Source organism: Nycticebus coucang, chromosome 3 (assembly GCF_027406575.1).
Source record: "Nycticebus coucang isolate mNycCou1 chromosome 3, mNycCou1.pri, whole genome shotgun sequence".
Lineage (NCBI taxonomy): Eukaryota > Metazoa > Chordata > Mammalia > Primates > Lorisidae > Nycticebus > Nycticebus coucang.
Window position 1 is genome coordinate 141,333,321 of NC_069782.1, and position 18,641 is coordinate 141,351,961.

The 18,641-nt window shown below is 44.6% G+C and overlaps 1 protein-coding gene across 1 annotated transcript; it reads left to right on the forward strand.

The window, feature by feature from the left end:
• Positions 1-885: 885 nt before the first annotated feature.
• On the forward strand, positions 886-17,650 carry TECTB (tectorin beta). The gene is made up of 10 exons (XM_053583517.1): positions 886-1,046; positions 1,863-2,053; positions 3,908-4,050; positions 4,157-4,229; positions 8,988-9,091; positions 9,232-9,315; positions 13,498-13,660; positions 14,689-14,761; positions 16,401-16,433; positions 17,544-17,650. Exons 1-10 carry the CDS (start codon positions 971-973, stop codon positions 17,648-17,650), a joined length of 1,047 nt encoding a protein of 348 aa, XP_053439492.1. The 5' UTR covers positions 886-970.
• Positions 17,651-18,641: the final 991 nt, after the last annotated feature.

Genomic DNA, 18,641 nt, shown 5'->3' on the forward strand with positions numbered 1-18,641 from the left:
TAAGGACTGAATTAGAAGAAAGTTCCTTTCAACATCATCACTCTGGGAGACTAACAAAGCTTTAGAAACCTCAAAGGTGAAAGAAAAAAGAAAAAAAGAAACTTCCAGGGTGTGCAATTAGAAGTCCTAGGCGTCAGTTTGTTTTTAAAAAGTAGAGGGACGCAAACCCTTTACAATGTTTGCATAACACAAATAGCCTATTTTTTTGTTTGAGTTATCAGCTATAACAATGCTGAATTTGAGTCTTCTTCAGTTCAAAGTTTAGTTCACCTACATGTAAAAATAAGAAAGCAAGAAATAAAGCAAAGAAAGCGAGACTTCAAAGAAAGAAAATTGTCACCTGGAGCTGTATAGGCAAAAATAAAATAACTATTTGCCTTTGGAGTTATTTTTTGCATGGGTGGGGGGGATCAACTTTTTCTTTTGATTATGGTTGAAGCTATTTAAAAACAAAAAGTTCATCCAACTCCACAAAGTAAAAGAAAAGAGACCCAAATGGTAACTGAGCTTCCCATCGGATTACTGTGCGAGCTGCCTTTTATTCCCCCCACGGGGGATAAGCACACTCATTGTGACTTATCTGGAGTCGGTTTCTTTTACACCGTCGGGCTATATAAAGCTAAGCTGGGGCTGGGGATAGGGACTTGGGGAGCAGAGGCAGCATCCACAGGGCTGAGACGGTGGAACACGGGACCATGGGCAACCGCATGTGTCACTGACGCGCCCAGTGGTACGAGCCCCACTTTTTGCCTCTCAGTGCTAAAAAGGGAGCCTTAGAAACAGGATTGGCATCATTGGTCTCCCTTGGAAATTCCCCCCAAGACCATGTGTGCTGTTTTGTTCTTAACCTTGATTTTAACTGTTTGTTCATGTTTCTGACCTAGCATGATTAAGGCCCGGGCCCTGGAAAGATCATAAACATTCGGCCAGCTTGGTTTGGCCACCTGGCAAAGACCAGAGCTGAGAAGCAATGGTGACAAGGGTCTTTGTCCTGCTGGCCATCTTTGTGGAAGCCTCTGCGAAGTCCTGCACTCCGAACAAAGCAGGTATGCCCTGGTGCCAATCTATCTTCCTAGAAAGAAACGTTTCCTGAAGCTTTCCTTTGCAATGCGCAGAGCTCTGTGCTCATCTTTGTATAAAAATGCAATAATGTGGCCAAGTAGAAAGCACAGAAGCCCCCCAGTGCCAATCACTCTTTTCCCACAGGAAACAAAAATATATTAGATGAACTTAGACTTTTTTTTTTTGTATAAATTTAAGAAGTACAAGTGCAATTTGTTACACGGATAAACTTTAAGACTTTTTTAAAATTAGAGAATGCTTGCTGTATCTCCCTCTCTCCTCTCCTTCTCGCTCTGTATATACATGTATTTAAAACACTTTCACATTTTTTATTTGACTGTTGAGAGTCTGTCCTGTGCCATATATCAGTGTTTTACAATATTTTGTATGAAATCGATACTTTAAAATTTTAAGTTAAGTGCTCGTTTTCATGGAGATTTTAAATATATGTGTGTGTGTGTGTGTGTGTGTGTGTGTGTGTGTACTACAAGTGCACAATACATCTAATCTGTGGCTTCACAGGTACACTCCTTAAAATAAAGTTAAAGTTTTGAAATGGACCAATTTTAAATACATATGAAAGTAGTACAGTTATTAAATAGATATAGAAAAAAGTATAAAGGTGGAACTTCAATCACCCAAGTTCGGGGAAAACGTTCACCCCAGCCAGTGCACAGTAGGAGGATAGTTTTATTTTAACCTACTGCTCAGCTAGTTTGCGTGTGACAGGAATCCACGGATCTTTATGTAGATTAATACGATTAGCTAATCTGACTTCAAACTGCATGTCTCCTTTCCAGATGTCATTCTTGTGTTTTGCTATCCCAAAACCATCATCACCAAAATCCCCGAGTGTCCTTATGGATGGGAAGTACATCAGCTGGCTCTGGGAGGGCTGTGCTACAATGGGGTGCACGAAGGAGGTTACTACCAATTTGTGATCCCAGATTTATCTCCTAAAAACAAGTCCTACTGTGGAACCCAGTCAGAGGTAAGGCCAGGCTGCAGAATTCAGAGCCGCTTAAAACAGATTGCTCATTCTTGGGTAGCTGGGACGAAGGGTGAGATGCTTACTGGGATAGTAGTGTGATCTGCAATCTTCTCTTCTGCCTAGTTTAGGTAACTCTTGTAGCTTGTTGTTCATTCTCTTCATTTGCTGCCAGAACTAGCCAGATTACCTTCTGTGAGTGGGAGAACTTCAGGTTCTGAGCTTGTGCTCACAAGCTGCGTTCCTGCCTGGGTTAGATGAGTCAACCTCTGCCCTTTGATGTGGTGATAAAGTGTATTTGGAAGAGCATTGAAAGGCACAAGCTAAACTATGACACAACACATAACAATACATAACTTGGTCTCGTGAAGTGCTCAGGGTAGAGCATCATAGAATTATAAGAAAATGCAGCTGTGCCTGTAGTTTGGTGTATAGGGTGCTAGCCACATCCACCGAGGCTAGTGAGTTCAAACCCAGCCCGAGACTGCTAACCAACAATGACAACTGCACCACCAAGAAAAAAATAGCCAGGCATTGTGGTGAGTACCTGTAGTCCCAGCTACTTGGGAGGCTGAGGCAAGAGAATAGCTTAAGCCCCAGAGTTTGAGGTTGCTGTGAGCTGTGACACGATGGCACTCTACCCAGGGCGACAGCTCGAGACTCCAACTCAAAAAAAAAAAGAAAGAAAGAAAGAAAAAGAAAACGTGAACATCCTCTTGCCAAGGATCCTGCGACTGAGGAAAAATCTGAGACTTCCCGATGAAGTCCCTCTCAGGGCCACAGAACCAGTCAGGGTGCAGTCGTAAGGGGGGCCCTCTGGCCCTCCTGCTGCCGTCCAGCAATCCTGCTGCCTGGACTGCCAGAAGACTGCACATCTACAGACCTCAGACGGCGAAAGCAAAGAGCTTCCAGGGCCACCTCTCCTTCCTAAAAGCCTCACAAAGATTCAGTGGTTTGGTGGAAAGAGTCACGAGCAGGATTAGCAAAGCATCACATCTTTGAGTATACCTTGGTAAGGTGAACTAGAAATCATCTGTATGGCCTTAGGGTGGTCACTTCTCAAGTGGATATTCAATATCCCTTACAGCTAATATTCTGTGCCTTTACAGTCCAAGTCAGAGGGAAGAGTCTCAGAACTTAGTGCTTATGGGCTGGGCACAGTGGATCATTCCTGTAATCCCAGCTCTTCAGTTGGCTGAGGTCAGAGAATCACTTGAGGCCAGGAGTTTGAGATCAGCCCAGGTAACATGGTGAGACCCCATGTCTAAAAGAAAAAAAAAAATCAGCCAAGCATAGTGACACACACCTGTGGTCTTAGCTACTTGGGAGGCTGAGGCAGGAGGATCACTTGAACACAGGAGTGTAGGCTACAGTGAGCTATGATTATGCCATTGTACTCCAGGCTGGTTGACAGATCAAGTCCCTATCTCAACAAATAAAAAGAAAGAAGAGAAATAGCACTTATGGTGGGAAGGAAAAAAGAGCAAAGAACTGGACAGTAACATTCTAGAAATTGGAGATGAGCAAAGCATTAATTTAGGATACTTGGATGAGAGAAAAGGAAAAAAAAATTACTACTGGGCAATAGATTTTTGAGCCAGTTCTTTTTGGTCAGAGCCCAATGAGTATATCAATTTTTTTTATACATACAGCACCAACCTAGATTATTTTAAACACTCTTACTTGAACAACACAAGAACTCTTTACAAAAATTATCAGCTCACTCACAGACAAAAGGAGTCCATACTATCGTCAGTGGCAAACATCCATGTCTCTCTCCTGGGCTTTGTCCTGACCCGTCTCCATTGACTTTTCCCAGAACCAGGGCCACTCTGACTGCCTTCTTCCTTCTTCTAGTATAAGCCACCCATCTACCACTTCTACAGCCACATTGTTTCCAATGACAGCACAGTGATCGTAAAAAACCAGCCTGTCAACTACTCCTTCTCCTGTACCTACCACTCCACGTACCTGGTGAACCAGGCCGCCTTCGACCAGAGGTAAGTTGCTCTGCAGCACAGAGGGCTGGCTGCCTTGCGTGTGTGCCACAGTCCCTACCAATCAGGCATGTTTCAGTCCTTATGCAAAATTCTCTACCCTTTTCAGAGTGGCCACAGTCCATGTGAAGAACGGGAGCATGGGCACATTTGAAAGCCAATTGTCTCTCAACTTCTACACTGTAAGTGCTCCCCAGGTTCCCTTACTGCCCTGTGGACTCCCCAGGACATGATGGGATGCTTCCTTAGGGTTCACTTTCCCCCAGCTCTATGGAGAGCCTCACTCTTGAATTCAAGTTGAGATGTAAGCTTTGGGTTAGCTTTAAACCTCTTTAGAGACTAGGTATAGAAGTCAGATTCATAGACTGGACAGAAGAGCTGACCAGTGCCACAAGAGAGAGAAGGCCAACCTTCCCATTTTAGAGATGAGAAAACTGAGGGCAAGGTCAATAGTAAAACTGCCAGTGTCGGGCTCTTAAACATGATTAGTTTCCGTGGCAACCCTCTCCATAGATTTCTATTTAGGATCTAGCTCTTCTGAAAACACTGGGCACAGGGAATTGAGTTTCCTGCCTGGGACAGGACTAAGGAGAAGGGTTGGGCTGCTGCCTGATTCTCTGGTCTCTGAAACCTTTCAGTTCGTGGGACTCCTTGCTGTAAAATTTAGGCAGGCTGCCTATGTTGACATTGAAGTTAAAGGCACACTTTCATGTTTCTCAAAATAAAGTGCTCCAGAGAAACTAAATATGCAATGGCCACTAGCCCGGCTGCTCTGGTGTAGAAGGAGTGCTTTGTTTGTTAAGCCTGCCACTTCCAGCGAGGAGACATGCACAGATACACTAGCCCAGCTGGCCAGAGGGGGATGCAGGCAGAAACACAAACCTTTACACGGATCACTAAAACCAGAAGACCTCCTTACAGGGCTTCCTGTACAACCCATTCATTTCCCAAGGGGAAAAACTGTCCTACCTGGAACTCCACCAACTTTAAACTCTTTGAACTTGCTTTACCTGCTGCCTAGAAACTACTAACCTGGCTGAACTCCAAAGGGGAGATATGGAAGGGATTTTAGAATAACCTAGCCCATTTCACAGACGAGGATCTAAAGCCCAGAGGAAGTGATTAGTCCACGATCATAAGGCGATCCAGACCAGTGCCCAGTCTAGATCTCCCAACAATAGTCATTCCCATAGAAGGGGATGAAACTTAAATTTCAGGGTCCCTTGCACAAGCTCCTTTCAAAGCCATGTGCCTAATTTTGTTTTGAAAATTTCTATTCTTTAGATTAAAGAGGGATCTCCAAATTATATAAGCTTCAAGGTTTCATAGAATCTAGATATGCCACCTCCCACTAGTGGTTAAGTAAGAGGAATCTTGTCCCGCCCCGTGACCCACAGTAGAGGAAAGTAAATACAGTGTGGGCCGCCAGGGTGATGACAGGGTGGCTAAACCCCTGCGGTCACTGATGAAGGCTGTCCAGAGAGGAATACAGGCTTCTGCACACTGACAGCAGGCTCAGGGGACTTCCTAATGACAGGCTACCTTTACTACTGAGTACATGTCTAGAAGGGAATCATTGTTATTTTAACCAGATAAAATTATAGATAAGATCCTATGAATCTATCTATAATTTGGCAATAAAGAGATGTCAGGATTGTTGAAAATCATCACCCATCATCAGTGTGTTGGGCTGAGTTTCAGACATAAACCAAACCTTAGAACTGGAAGGAACTCATTAAAAACATAAATAAACAAAAGGCATGCTCTCTAAGCTGGATAGACGGAAATAGACTAACAGGATGCTTCCTTGAACTAGTATAGCAAAGAGGCTCAGGCCTCTGCTGAAGCCCACCAATCCCCTCCAGGACAAAAGGACCCCAGCAAACAGGGAGCATGTGATACAGACATGTCTGTACTGACTAATATTCCCACCTCGGTTTCCTATCCTGACCTGTGGGGCTTCTTTCATTTTCTTCTCCCTTCCTCTGCTTTGAGAGCATTCTTGTGTTTTCTGAAGTAACAACTGCTCCTGCATATATTTCCATCAAATTACCAGAAACAGAGCAGTGCCCCAGACAGCACAATGGAATCTGCTCCCTGCTAATTGCTTAGGATTCTGAGAGCTCCGAGTTCTGGGCTTCACAAGCACCGCTTGTTCTTAGCGCGTCCTCTTTCTTTTCTCCCCACGGCCTTCCCGCTCAGTCTTGCCAATGGCCTATGGTTGGTTCCCAGAGAAAAGTCATTTTGACTCCCAATAAAAAACAAATAGAGGTAGTCAGTTTACCGAAGCGGTCCAGTCATTTGGTTAGGAAAATGGGTTTTGCCATCAGGCCATTGGTTGGAAGCCTTGTTCTACATTTACTAGTTATGTGACTTTAGGCAAGTTAGTCAAACTCTTTGGCGTCCATCTCTGCATTTATTAAACAGTGATGATGATAGCATTTACCCCATAGGTTTGTTACAGTGATTACATGAAATGATCTTTAGGAAGGACTTAATAAGTACTTAAGAAAGTAGCCATGCCCGTGGACTGGGACCGGAAGCTCTGAGGGCTCCTAGCTCCCCTGTAAGGCTGAACATTAGTGTCAGTGTGGGGTTAGATTGACTTTTATTCAGTCAAAACAGTACTGATCCTTCCTCTGAGAGAAAAGAAAAAGCTTGGGATGGAACAAATGCAAACAATAGAAGCCCAAATCACAGACGGAAAGAGTCAAAACAAACCTCAGAGGTGATCAAATCTGACTTTCCACCAAAGCCCAAAACCCTTCTATAGGATTGCTAAGGGGTGGCCACCCCATCTCTTTCAGAGACAATGGTGATTTGGGCCTTCCCATTTTAGATCAGCATATGAAATCTGACACCCCAAACTTCTGCCCATTCACCTGTGTTCTGAACTAATACCTTATGATTATGTTGCTGACAGCCGTTCAAATATCTCCAGCTAAGAATCTCCCACAAACCAAACATCTGCTCACTATTTGTGGTTCATTTACCAACCTAGTCCCCCTTCCCTGAATACGACAGTTGGTCAGGGCCTCTATTTTAAAAAATGAAGCCCAGAATCAAAATGCTCTTCAATAATCCGGACCTTGTCAGACCAACGCAGGACACAGTGGGTCAGAGGTGATTTCTAGATTCTGGAATAATTTTTTGCTTTTTCAAAAGCAAGTTCGAGATTTTTCCACATGAACTATTGTTAAACAATGTGTATCCATCCTTAACTGGTGTCACTAGCTGGTTGTGACTCAACCTTTCAGTAAAGTGAAGGGACTGGAGTTTTCAAGGTGGTCATCCATTCTCTTTGATAAGTGAGTAGTTCATGTAGACTTCTATGTTTCCAGGGATGCCAAAATAAACTTTCCAGGTCCCTCCTTATCCAAGATTTTGCTGGCCCATGGTCAGCCATGGTCCAAAAATACTAAATGGAAAATTCAAGAAGTAAACAATTCACAAGCTTTACATTACACAGCTGTTCTGAGTAGTATGACAAAGTCTCACACCATCCCACCCTGCTCCTCATGGGGCATGAATCATTCCTTTGTCCAGCATTTCTACACTATAGATACTACCTGTTCATTCACCACTTAGGAGCTGTCTCTACACTGCAGAGAGACTATCCCACCCCACGCACCAGATCCAAAAAGTATAGTATACAGTGGGTTTAGTATGTCCCTGATTTCAGAAGCATATCCCCTGTGGATAAGGCAGGACTACTTAATCTGGAAATCAGTTGCTAATTTCACGTTATAAAGAAAGTTGTGAAACATTGCCTGCATGTTGAGTGAGAAAGTGGAGAGCCTGATCATTCAAAGTGTTCTTTTTCAGGAATTGAATCCATGGAACTGGTTCTGTTCTCCACTTGGGAACAGAATCAGGCAGCCTCCCCCATGAGTAGAGGCATTATCCCAATATTTGAATATTTTGCTGGCTGGGTCCTGGAAGGAGGAGTTGGACAGAGCTCCTCAGGGTGAGGAGTACATCGTGGTCCCCAGGTTCCTTCTCAAGTCTGAAATGACCTCCTGTAACATAAGAAATCTTACAAAATAACAAGGGGCCTTACAAACCACTGTAAATCTGCCACTTCAGCCTGCATATGAAGCCAGTAAATCCTTATGGTTAAGAACGTTATTATTTAATTATTGCAACCATTTTAAATGGTGCAAGGGCCTAACAAATGGGACTTTTAGAAGACTGAGTTGGGGAGCCATGGTGGACCTGTTATGTGCAAAATAACGTTAAGAGGTGCTAGAAGATGAAAGAGACTCTGAATCCTCTCAGCAACGTCCCTGTGTTTGACATGTAAGGGGTAAACTTCCTCTTAACCAGACATCCTTGCTCTATGTCTGCTCCTCCCACCACTGTCTGCCTTCCTTGCTACAGACTGACCAGCTCACTGGAGACAGATATCTTTGCTTTTTGTTCATGAATGTATTTCGATATACTGAATAGAGGCTATCCCAATATATAGGACAGGGTCCTGCATGCACAGTAGGCGATCAATACGTTGTGGTTGTTTTTGTTACTGCTGTTTATAATTTTATGGAGAATCAGATGACAAACTTTCCATCCCAGGCTGAAATCCACTCAGGCAAAAGGTAGAGGTGAACAAAGGCAGGGAGGCACAGTACGTATTCAGTAAAACTCAGAGCTCGGCATCCCCGGGCTCTACTTTTTTCCCATCACTCAAACCTCATTGATATACAGTAGGTGTCTCACCACAGCCAGCAAGTGCAGAATATGTGATATCCTTGTCCCTTCTAAGAGAGCACTAGCATCCTAGGACCTGTGGCTGCTCTGGTCCTGGAGAGTCACTCTGGTCTAACGCACTTATATCTTTGGGTTAATTCTCACCCCTACCCTATCCCAATTCATTTGTTCCTGCCAGACCCACCTGCTCAGTCTGAGAAGTCTTAACATCTAGTGTCAATTTCCTTCCCAAGAATGCCAAGTTCTCCACCAAGAAAGAAGCCCCCTTTGTCCTGGAAACATCTGAAATTGGCTCAGATCTGTTTGCAGGAGTAGAAGCCAAAGGGTTAAGTGTCAGGTAAGTTCATCTCTTCTAGGTTTATATGTTTAAACACGAGCAAAAGAATAGAAGACTAGCTGAGATGCTTTTTAACCACCATATATTTCTAGGCATAAGACTCTCTGGCTCAAAGTGATGCCGTGTTGTTTTATTTCCAGGTTTAAAGTGGTCTTGAACAGCTGTTGGGCCACACCCTCTGCTGACTTCATGTATCCCCTGCAGTGGCAGCTGATCAACAAGGGGTAGGTACCGCCATCTAGAGACAGGCCTGAGCACAGCAGCCAGGTGTATCCAGGGCTACTTCACTCGGCCTTGAGATAATTTGGCAGGCAGAGATAGAGCCTGTTGAGGTGACATCAGTGACATCCTCGGTGCTCCCAGGCAAAGTACAAGTACTAGGAAATAGTCCTTGTGCTTTCCAGGTACCAGGTGCTATCCTGAGAGTTTTACCCTATATTAACTCATTGAGGCCTTATAACAGGAAAGTGCTGTGACTATTATCCCCATTTTATAGATGAGGAAATTGAGGCACAGGAGAGGATAAGTGAGGCTGGATAATCTATATGACTTTAATTATTAAAATTATAAAGTTATTAATTATAACAGGGAGCTTTTAAAATCTGGAGTAGAGGACTGAAGTAGTGTTGGAACTGCCCTATGGAAAAGCTAGTCTGGACGTCATATGAAGTCCTACATAGGATGGGTTAGAAACAGTGCGTGCAAGGTGGGGAGACTAGCTCAGAGGCTGTGGCAGGTATTGCACAGAGATGATAAGATGCAAGACATGAAATGATGTAGCCAAGCAAATAGAAAGATGGTCGTAAAAGGGAGGGAGAAGTTTTTATTTTTCTCAATTTATTTTTTGTTTTAGTTATTATGGGTACATAATAGTTGTCTGTATTTATGGGTACATACGATGTTTCAATACAGGCATAGAATGTGCAATAATCAAATCAAGGTAATTGGGGCATCTATCACCTCAAGCATTTGTCGTTTCTTTGTGTTAGGAACATTCCAGTTCCGCTCTTAGTTAAAGTATACCCTAATTATTGTTTTGACTGTCGTCACTTTGTGGTTCTATCAAATATTGTTCCTTCCATCTAATTATCTACCTCTATTCTGCACCCATTATCCTTTTTCTCAGAGGGAAAAATATTTAGGATCTAATTGGATAGAGGGTGGAGGGTGTATCCGAGAAATACGTGCCAAAGGTGGCTTTGCACCAGTAAATCTGTGTACTGCAGAGCTGAGAGTGGTGCGGGCAGCTGCTGGGAAAGGAAAGTTCGTGTGGGATAAAGGAGGATGGATTCCCCCGGGTCAGGGATGTGCATTTTAAGCTTCAGGTGACAACTGTCAGAAGTACTTAGAATTGTAACTTTGGAAAACAGAAAGGAGATTGAGCCAGAGTGGAGGTGTGGGCGTCATCCACGCAATGGATAATAAACAAAGAGGCCTTTGCCCAGAGAACGCAAAACCATCAAGCCAAGTAAAAATTGGAGCCAGGGACAACATGAAAATTAATTAACAAAGGTGGAGCCACTTCAGACCTTCATTCTTATTTGATAAATTCTTACACAGCTCTTATAATATCCTGGGCATTGCTCTGTTGCCCCGTATGGGTGCTTTATAAATATTAATTTATTCAAATGTCTTTAAATACTCTCTAAAGTAGATAATATAATAATCACGATTTTATGGATGAGGAAACAGCCACAGACAGACCCAGAAACTTGCTCGAGGCCTGGAGCTAGCAAGGAGATCTGGGCTACCACCTGCTGCGTGGCCTGGCACAGCCACACCTACACAGCCCAGCAGAGCCCCCTGCAGAAAAGGGGACTCAATTGGGGTGCTTCCTTCACATCTGCTTTGATAATGATTCTATTCATTTGGGTTCTGTTAGCAATCATGCTATCAAATGACTTCAGGAACTCTGGAATACATGCCTGACCTACAGGGACCTGAAATTACCATCAGGCTCTGGGGACCTCTCTCAGGCAGGGGTCATACTCTGCAAAAGCTTCCACCACTCATGGAATCATCTCCCCATAAATAGTTCAGGTGCTGTTGCTCCCACATGACAGGTGTGTAATATGGCTAGGGTAAAAAAAGTGATCTTTACCCTCCAGTGCTGCAGTCACCAATCCTGGGTGGTAAATCAGTAGTGCCAGTCTGTGGCCTGTTAAGAACCTGGCCACACAGTAGCCAGTGAGCTGCAGGCAAGGGACCCACATCTGCATTTACAGCCACTGGTTTCCCATTGCTCATATCACCACCTGGGCTCTGCCTCCTGTCACATGAGCAATGTGACATTAGATTCTCATAGAAATGTGAACCTTACAGTTAACTGCTTGTGCAATGGATATAGGTTGCACATTCCTTACAAGAATCTAATGTCCCCATCCCTAGTCTGTTGAAAAATTGTCTTCCATGAAACAGGTCTCTGGTGCCAACAAGGTTGGGGACCACTCCTTTACTGTATGCACCAACCACCTAGGGCTCCTGCTACACCTACAGGCGTGTTGCAAACCGACCAAGATAGAAGGTCTCTGGGGAAACCCTGGGAATCTGCATTTCAGCACAGCCAGATAAGAAGTCCTGATCAATTTCTATATTCTGCCTAGTTGACCTGGCACCTTGAGCTTGGAGATACATGCACAAGACCAGTGCCAAAGGGGAGAATGGAAAGTCCACTTCCACAACCTTCCAGAAGATTTTTGTTCACACTGGGCCCCTTAGGGAAAACTGATTGTTCACGAGTGCTTGGAGAGATTACAAGATAAACCATCAAAAGGTTTTCAGTGCAAAGGAGTGCACTGAATGCAGTGTACCCATCTCAAAGAGCAATCCCTTGTGGGGAAGGAGACTCAGGCAGTGACAGCCTAAGAGCCTCCTGTGGCTTTCATCTTCCATGCTGGCCAACACCAGGGGCAGGTGCCATAACCAGTGCCAAGAGGTAGCAGAGCCAGGCCTCTAGGCCTGCATGCTATCAGCCTCCTCCCCACCCTCTGACAAAGCTCTAGTTTACAGTATTTTCCACTGGCCGACACCATGAGTAGGGCACTCGGGCTGCCAACTTCTATTTTAAGGACTCACATCTTAAGTTCATACGAGGATCTCAGGTTAATTGACCAAATGATCCTACAAGAGTCAGTTTCTCTGGGGTAACTGGACTACTCTCTGGGGTGCTCAGTGGAATTTACAATGAAGACAGGTGCTACAAGCAGCATGACTTTTGGGGCCCACCGTGGTGCTGCCCACTGACCTTAAGCTTTTTAATCCATACGCCTTTCCCTTTAGGAGGACAGATTTTGGTGCCCCTTGTCACCTGCAGATAAAACGTCCCTTGTCACCTGCAGATAAAACGTTCTTGGGAATGTATAGGTGGGCCTACCTGTACATCCCAAGAACCACAGTGTCTACTCCCAATATCTAGTTAAATGACTGGCACTTAAACATGCAATTAGCCTGTCTTTGTTAAATGAACAAGTATTTTTCCTTAAACCAGGGTTTCTCAATCTGGCACTGTTGACGTTTGGGGTGGAATTATTCCCTGTTGTAGGACTGTCCTATGCTCTGCAGCAACCTGGCCTTTCCCACTAGACGCCAGCAGCCCTATCCCCTTTGTCCTGACAACCACAATGTCAAATGCCGCTGGGAGTCATCCAGCCCTCAGCTGAGAACCACTGGTTCATATAAATGCCCATCTGTGTCCTTTTTGTTTTTGCTGAATTATTAGCTTTGGTATCTTGGAACTTTAAACAAATATTATATTCTCATTATAGAGAATTTGGAAAAATATATAAAAATACAAAGAAAGATAAAAAACTACCATAATTTCAATACTCAGCCAGTGTTAATATTGAGGTGGTTTCCCTTCAGTCATTTTTTCTGTGCTTATACAGGGTGGCCATAAAGTCACTATTTAAAATCGCACACAAATTTTATGGCCACCCATATTAAAAATATACCCACGTTGTTACAAAGGCAAGTATATATTATATACACAACATATACATGATCCAAATAACATAACATAAATTGTAATTCCCAATACACACATAGAAATGCACTGGGTGTGACTTGAGCTTAGGTGTCTGTGACAACACTGGGAAACATGCACCACTGACTTTGGGACCAAGGTGTGACTTACCCAGCTATGTGGCTTCTGGTAAATCATTCCCCTCCTGCCAGACCTTGGTTATAGAATAGAAACAGTCCTGTCCCGTCCAGCTCGTTATCTCCTCAACTTGACCTCAGGGCATGAGAATCAAGGGACGTGCTGCCAGCCAAAGTGCCTGGGGGGGGACACGGTACCTGTGCAGATATGGGGAGTGTTACTCTGTGTGTGTGTAAATCGGCCCCAGCAGCCCCTGCTAGAGCTCCGTGAGGTGACAGTTGGCTCTTCCTTCCTTTGTACGCCTCAGCTGCCCCACGGATGACACGGTCCTTGTGCATGAGAACGGGAAGGATCACAGGGCAACCTTCCAATTCAACGCTTTCCGGTTCCAGAACATCCCCAAACTCTCCAAGGTCTGGTTACACTGTGAGACGTTCATCTGTGACAGTGAGAAACTCTCCTGCCCTGTGGTGAGCCACCTCTGCCCTGAAGGCCAATTCTACCCAAATGGGGGCTGCATTTTGAGCTGGGAAATCATAACCAGCCAGTGTAGTCAGGCACTGAGGGCTTCCTGGAGGAAATAACAATGGGTAGGGCAGACACTCAAAGAGCAAGGGAGACTCAAGTCTGGGCAGCAGGAACAGGCTCTGGACGTAACTCAGAAGGGGGGTATTTTCTGTCTTGATTGGACAGCCATCTGTACAACTCCAGAAAGATGCTGCAGAAATTCCAGATCCGGGGTCAAAGCTGATTTGACCGTGTGATAGGAAGGCCCAGAAAATCTGTGCTTAACGAGCTGCCATAAGCCTGGTGCTCACTCAAGTCAGAACCACCACCTTAGCTGCTTAAAGGGGTGCGGAACCCCAGACTGTTAGCTTCCCTGTCTCTTTGGGCTGGAGACCTCAGTGTTTCCAAAGAGGCTACCTGCCCACATAGTCCAACAGAAATGAGATTATAATTTCCATCGATTCATTTGACCAGAAAATATCCCTTTATGAGCACAAAGAGAAGGGAAAGAAAGCAGAGATGTTATACAGCCGATCAAAGGGGAGGATTGACACCAGATTTTTAAAAAAAGAGAAAGGCAAGAAAAGAAAGTGAACCAGAGCACATTTTTCATTGTGACGAGAGTAACCATAGGTAAAAGCCTTATTAAAAACAATGGCTCTTATCAAAAGAAACAGGGGTCAATCCTTTGACCCTCCCCTCCCCAGTGGAAGACCCCTCCCAGCAAGATCTCTTCCCCTTGAGAAATTAACAAAGTAAAACTTTCTCCATTTACTCAAGTTGGGAAAAAGGATGAAAAATATCTCCCAGGGTTATTTAATTATTTATTTATTGGCGAGGTAACTAATATCAGTTGACTGGGGAATCTTGACTCCATCCAGTTCATGCCTCTTTCTTAAATCTCTTGTTCTGTTTCTCTTTTCTCTCCTTTGTTCATTTCTCCCACCACCCCCACCCCCCCACACCCTTCCCCGCCCCTCTGGGTCTCCAGACCTGTGATAAAAGGAAACGCCTCCTGCGGGACCAGACGGGGGGCGTCCTGGTGGTGGAGCTGTCACTGCGGAGTAAGCCACTCCTCTGTTTTCCAAATGCTTGAGTTCACGCTAGGCTGCGTCCACAGGCACAGCCAGTTTGAGCATTTTGACTAAATTGCCAAACCAGCTGTGCCTGTGGGCACAACCTTCACCTGCTCCTGGAGGCCTCCAGCAGCGGGTGGGGACACGTGCAAGCCACAACCCCGAGTCCAGGTTCGTTCACTACCCTGAGAATTTCTATGTATGGGTGGCCTAAATCCCAATGTCTCTGGAAGTGCTGACACACAGTGGACAGTAATAAAACTGGAAAGTGCCAGGAATGTCACACTGCAAGTCCATAAACCTTTCCTGACAGTCCAGCACCATGCCTGGGCTGGGCCAGGGCACAGGGCTTCAGAAATAAGTGAGATGCCTGCAGGCCCTGTCCTCAAGGAGCTTATCATCCAGCAAAAAGAGAGATGTTCAAAACACTAAGAGAGAGGGAGATTACTCTTAGAGGGGGTGAGGGCAGATGCGATGGGAACACAGGATGTGCATCCCTAATCTAAAATGTTCCAAAATCCAGAACTTGTGGAGCACCAACATGATGCTCAAAGGAAGTGCTCACTGGATTTCAGATCTTCGGATTAGGGGTGCTCAAATGGCATACTGCAAATATTTCAAAATTTAAAAAAGAAAAAATCTAGGCCTGGCACAGTGGCTTCCATCTGTAATCCTAGTACTCTGGGAGGCCCAGGCAGGTGGACTGCCTGAGCTCAAGTGGATATTTTGAGACCAGCCTGAGCCAGAGAGAGACCCCACCTCTGAAAAATATCCAGGCATTGTGGTGGGCACCTGTAGTCCCAGCTATTTGGGAGGCTGAGGCAAGAGGATCACTTGAGCCCAAGAGTTTTGAGGTTGCTGTGAGCTGTGATGCCACAGCACTTTTCCAAGGGTGACAGAATGAGACTCTGTCTCAAAAACAAATTACATTTAAAATATATATAAAAAAATAAAAGTTTGAAATCTGAAGCACTTCTGGTCGCAAGTATTTTGGATAAAGGAAATACCTGTAGATGGAAAGAGGATCCAACCTGGGCTTATCAAAGACCTTGGCTGACAATCTTAAAGTATGGCCTGAAGGAGGGTGGGACAGGAAGGGTGGGCAGAAGGCTGCGGCAGGGACAGCTCAGAGCACAGGCGCCCAGCAGTGACTTTGCTGCCACCTGACTTTGTGCAGCTTTTACGCTCAGAACAGTTTTTATATCTTTATGTGGCTCCAAAGAAATGAAAAGAACAATGTCTCATGGCATCAAAGTTATATGAAATTCATATTTCAGTGTCTATAAAGCAGGTTTTGTTAGAACACAGCCAAACTCATTCATTTAGATATCGTGTACTGCTGTACTCACGTTATGACAACGGTGTGGCCGACAGGCAGTGGAGATGGACTACAGGCCCACAAAGCTGACAGCAACTACTGTCTGGTCCTGTCCAGAAAGTTAACCCATGCCTTAGAGAGCAAATGTGAAAGGAAGTCTTTGTAAACCATGGTATAAACTTTGTCTTCAAGGCAGTGGGATGCCTGGGGAAGACACAGTCCAGTTTGTGTTTTAGAAATAGCTCTGAGACTTTTCCTTCCATGATCTTTTCTTAAACCTTCTGCATTTTCTCTCTTTACTCACTACAGGCAGGGGATTTTCAAGTCTCTATAGCCTCTCAGGTAAGGAAAAGAGATACCCTGGAAAATGTCACGGGGCAATGCTGTTAAAAGGCAGACATGTGTTTTCAAAGAAGCTTAACTTTAGCCCCAGCCAAACTTTTAAGGATTGAAAATTACACATTAAAGCACCCCGGAGCAGGTGGGGGACAGAGGTAAAGTGGTCTCTCTCCAGCCAGCCCTTAGCCTCTGAAGAGGGCAGCTAGGACACACTGGTGGAGCAGAACCGGAAGTCTCAGCAAAGCCGTCACCCAATGGTTTTGCCAGGGTCTCTGCACTTGGAGAACATGATTTTCAATGACCTGTTCTTCAACAAATATTTGAATTCTTGGTATAGCTCTGTCTCTCCTGAACTGAGTGAACTTTGTCAATGACCTCACCCCTTTGCTGTCCAGTTTCCTCTGTGAAATTGGTCCTATCATTCATGGTTGTATGAATATTTAATGACAGCAAAGAGCACAGAGCAATGATCCCAAGCACACAGCAGACTTACAGCAGAGGTCAACCTTCGCTATGATGACTGTGCTGGGCACTGTGGCCACCACAGTGAATGAGACAGGCAAAGCCCCTGCCTTTCCAATGTGTAAAGTATGTGGGCTATGAGGGGCACCTGGATTAGAGAGCCGTCAGGGAAGCCCCTAGACTCTTAGAGGAAAAAACATTGCAGCTAAGACCTAAGATCTCCCCTGAATGATGAGGAGGTGGCGACTACTTAAGGAGTGGGGTAAGACAGTTTCCATTAGTTACCAAACTCTACAGAGGTAGACTTTGCTCTCATAATTACAGAAAAATCATGCAAATCAACTTCTAAAACTTCGATCTTGGATTATAATCTTTAAAGAAAGTTCTGGAATAAAACACATCATGTCTATATGATCAAGGTTTAGACTCCCATCTGTCCAAGGTCCATGACCCAGGTTCTTGTACTTTGCACTGATACTGTGAGCTACCAAATCCCCAAAGGGATGAGCAAAACTGTCTTGGTATAAAACATGCAGAGTTTGTGAAAACCTACTTGGGCCCCCTAAATTGACTCTGCTAACCCTTTCGTGGAGTTGCCCTGCCCTGGTAGAACTGCTGCTGAGCACCGTCCCTGCCCGCTCTGGTCCACAGGTGTGCTCCACCACCTCATCATGATGCTGGGGATCTGCGCCCTGCTCGAGGAGTTAGCCGGGCAGCTGCAGCTCCGGCCCCCAAAGTCGTCCTCAGCCAGCAAATGACAAGCTCACATTTACTGTGCTGCCAAACAGACAAATGGAAGACTACAGAGCAGAGAACAGCATTTTGCCAAATATGTGTCCCAGTGCTTTTTGTGAATTCAGTGATGGTTTTTCTGTGGTTTTTCCCTGTCACTTTCCTGTACCCTTCCCCTGCAGCCAGCGGGGCGGTCTCCTTTCCCCAGATTCGAGTCTGAGCTGCCGTGTACTCCTTTGAAAGATGTTCTAATTTTAAAAGATTAGCACACCCAATCAAGGGCAACTGAGCATTTTGTGGAGAATGTAGGACATAACCACAAAGTCAGCGCTAAATACAGAAAGCACAGGAATAGCCACCTTTGCTGAAACGGGACTTTGTTGTTGAGTCTGTATAATTCTACCTAAGAGCCAGAGCTGAGCTCCAGGCAGGAAGTTCCACCCATTCAACCAGTCATGTGGGAGATGAGGTGGGAATCCTAGTGGAATGCAATAGCTGTGCTCAAAACTGAAGGAAGCCAATTCCTGAGAGCCCATAGTACTAACCTAATTTGTTTTTATTATAGGGTTTCTTAAATATACACAAACATGATACAGATCTATAAACTCCTCATTTTCATAGTTGATATAAACATCTAAATTCAAAAGAAAATTACAAATTAAATAGAAGTAAAACTACAAACAGAATAAAACTCACATTCACTGAACACAAGTACGCAGCATTGCCCAAATGAAACCACTACTTGCAACATGACTGTGGAGTGACTCCCATGACACAGGTTCTCTGAGCATGGTGACCAAATTCTGCACATGCCCTGTGACGCTCAAAGCTCTCTATTTGTTCTACTAAGAAATCTTCATTTGTATGGAATGTTCTGACTTCATTTAGCCTTTGCTTAAACACACAAGCCCACATCTGGTTTTGTCTCATTCATTTATGACCTTTAGAATGGAACCAACAAATGATCAGAAACACAAATGCAAATGTACCAATGAAATCACGAGGTGGCGCACCCTC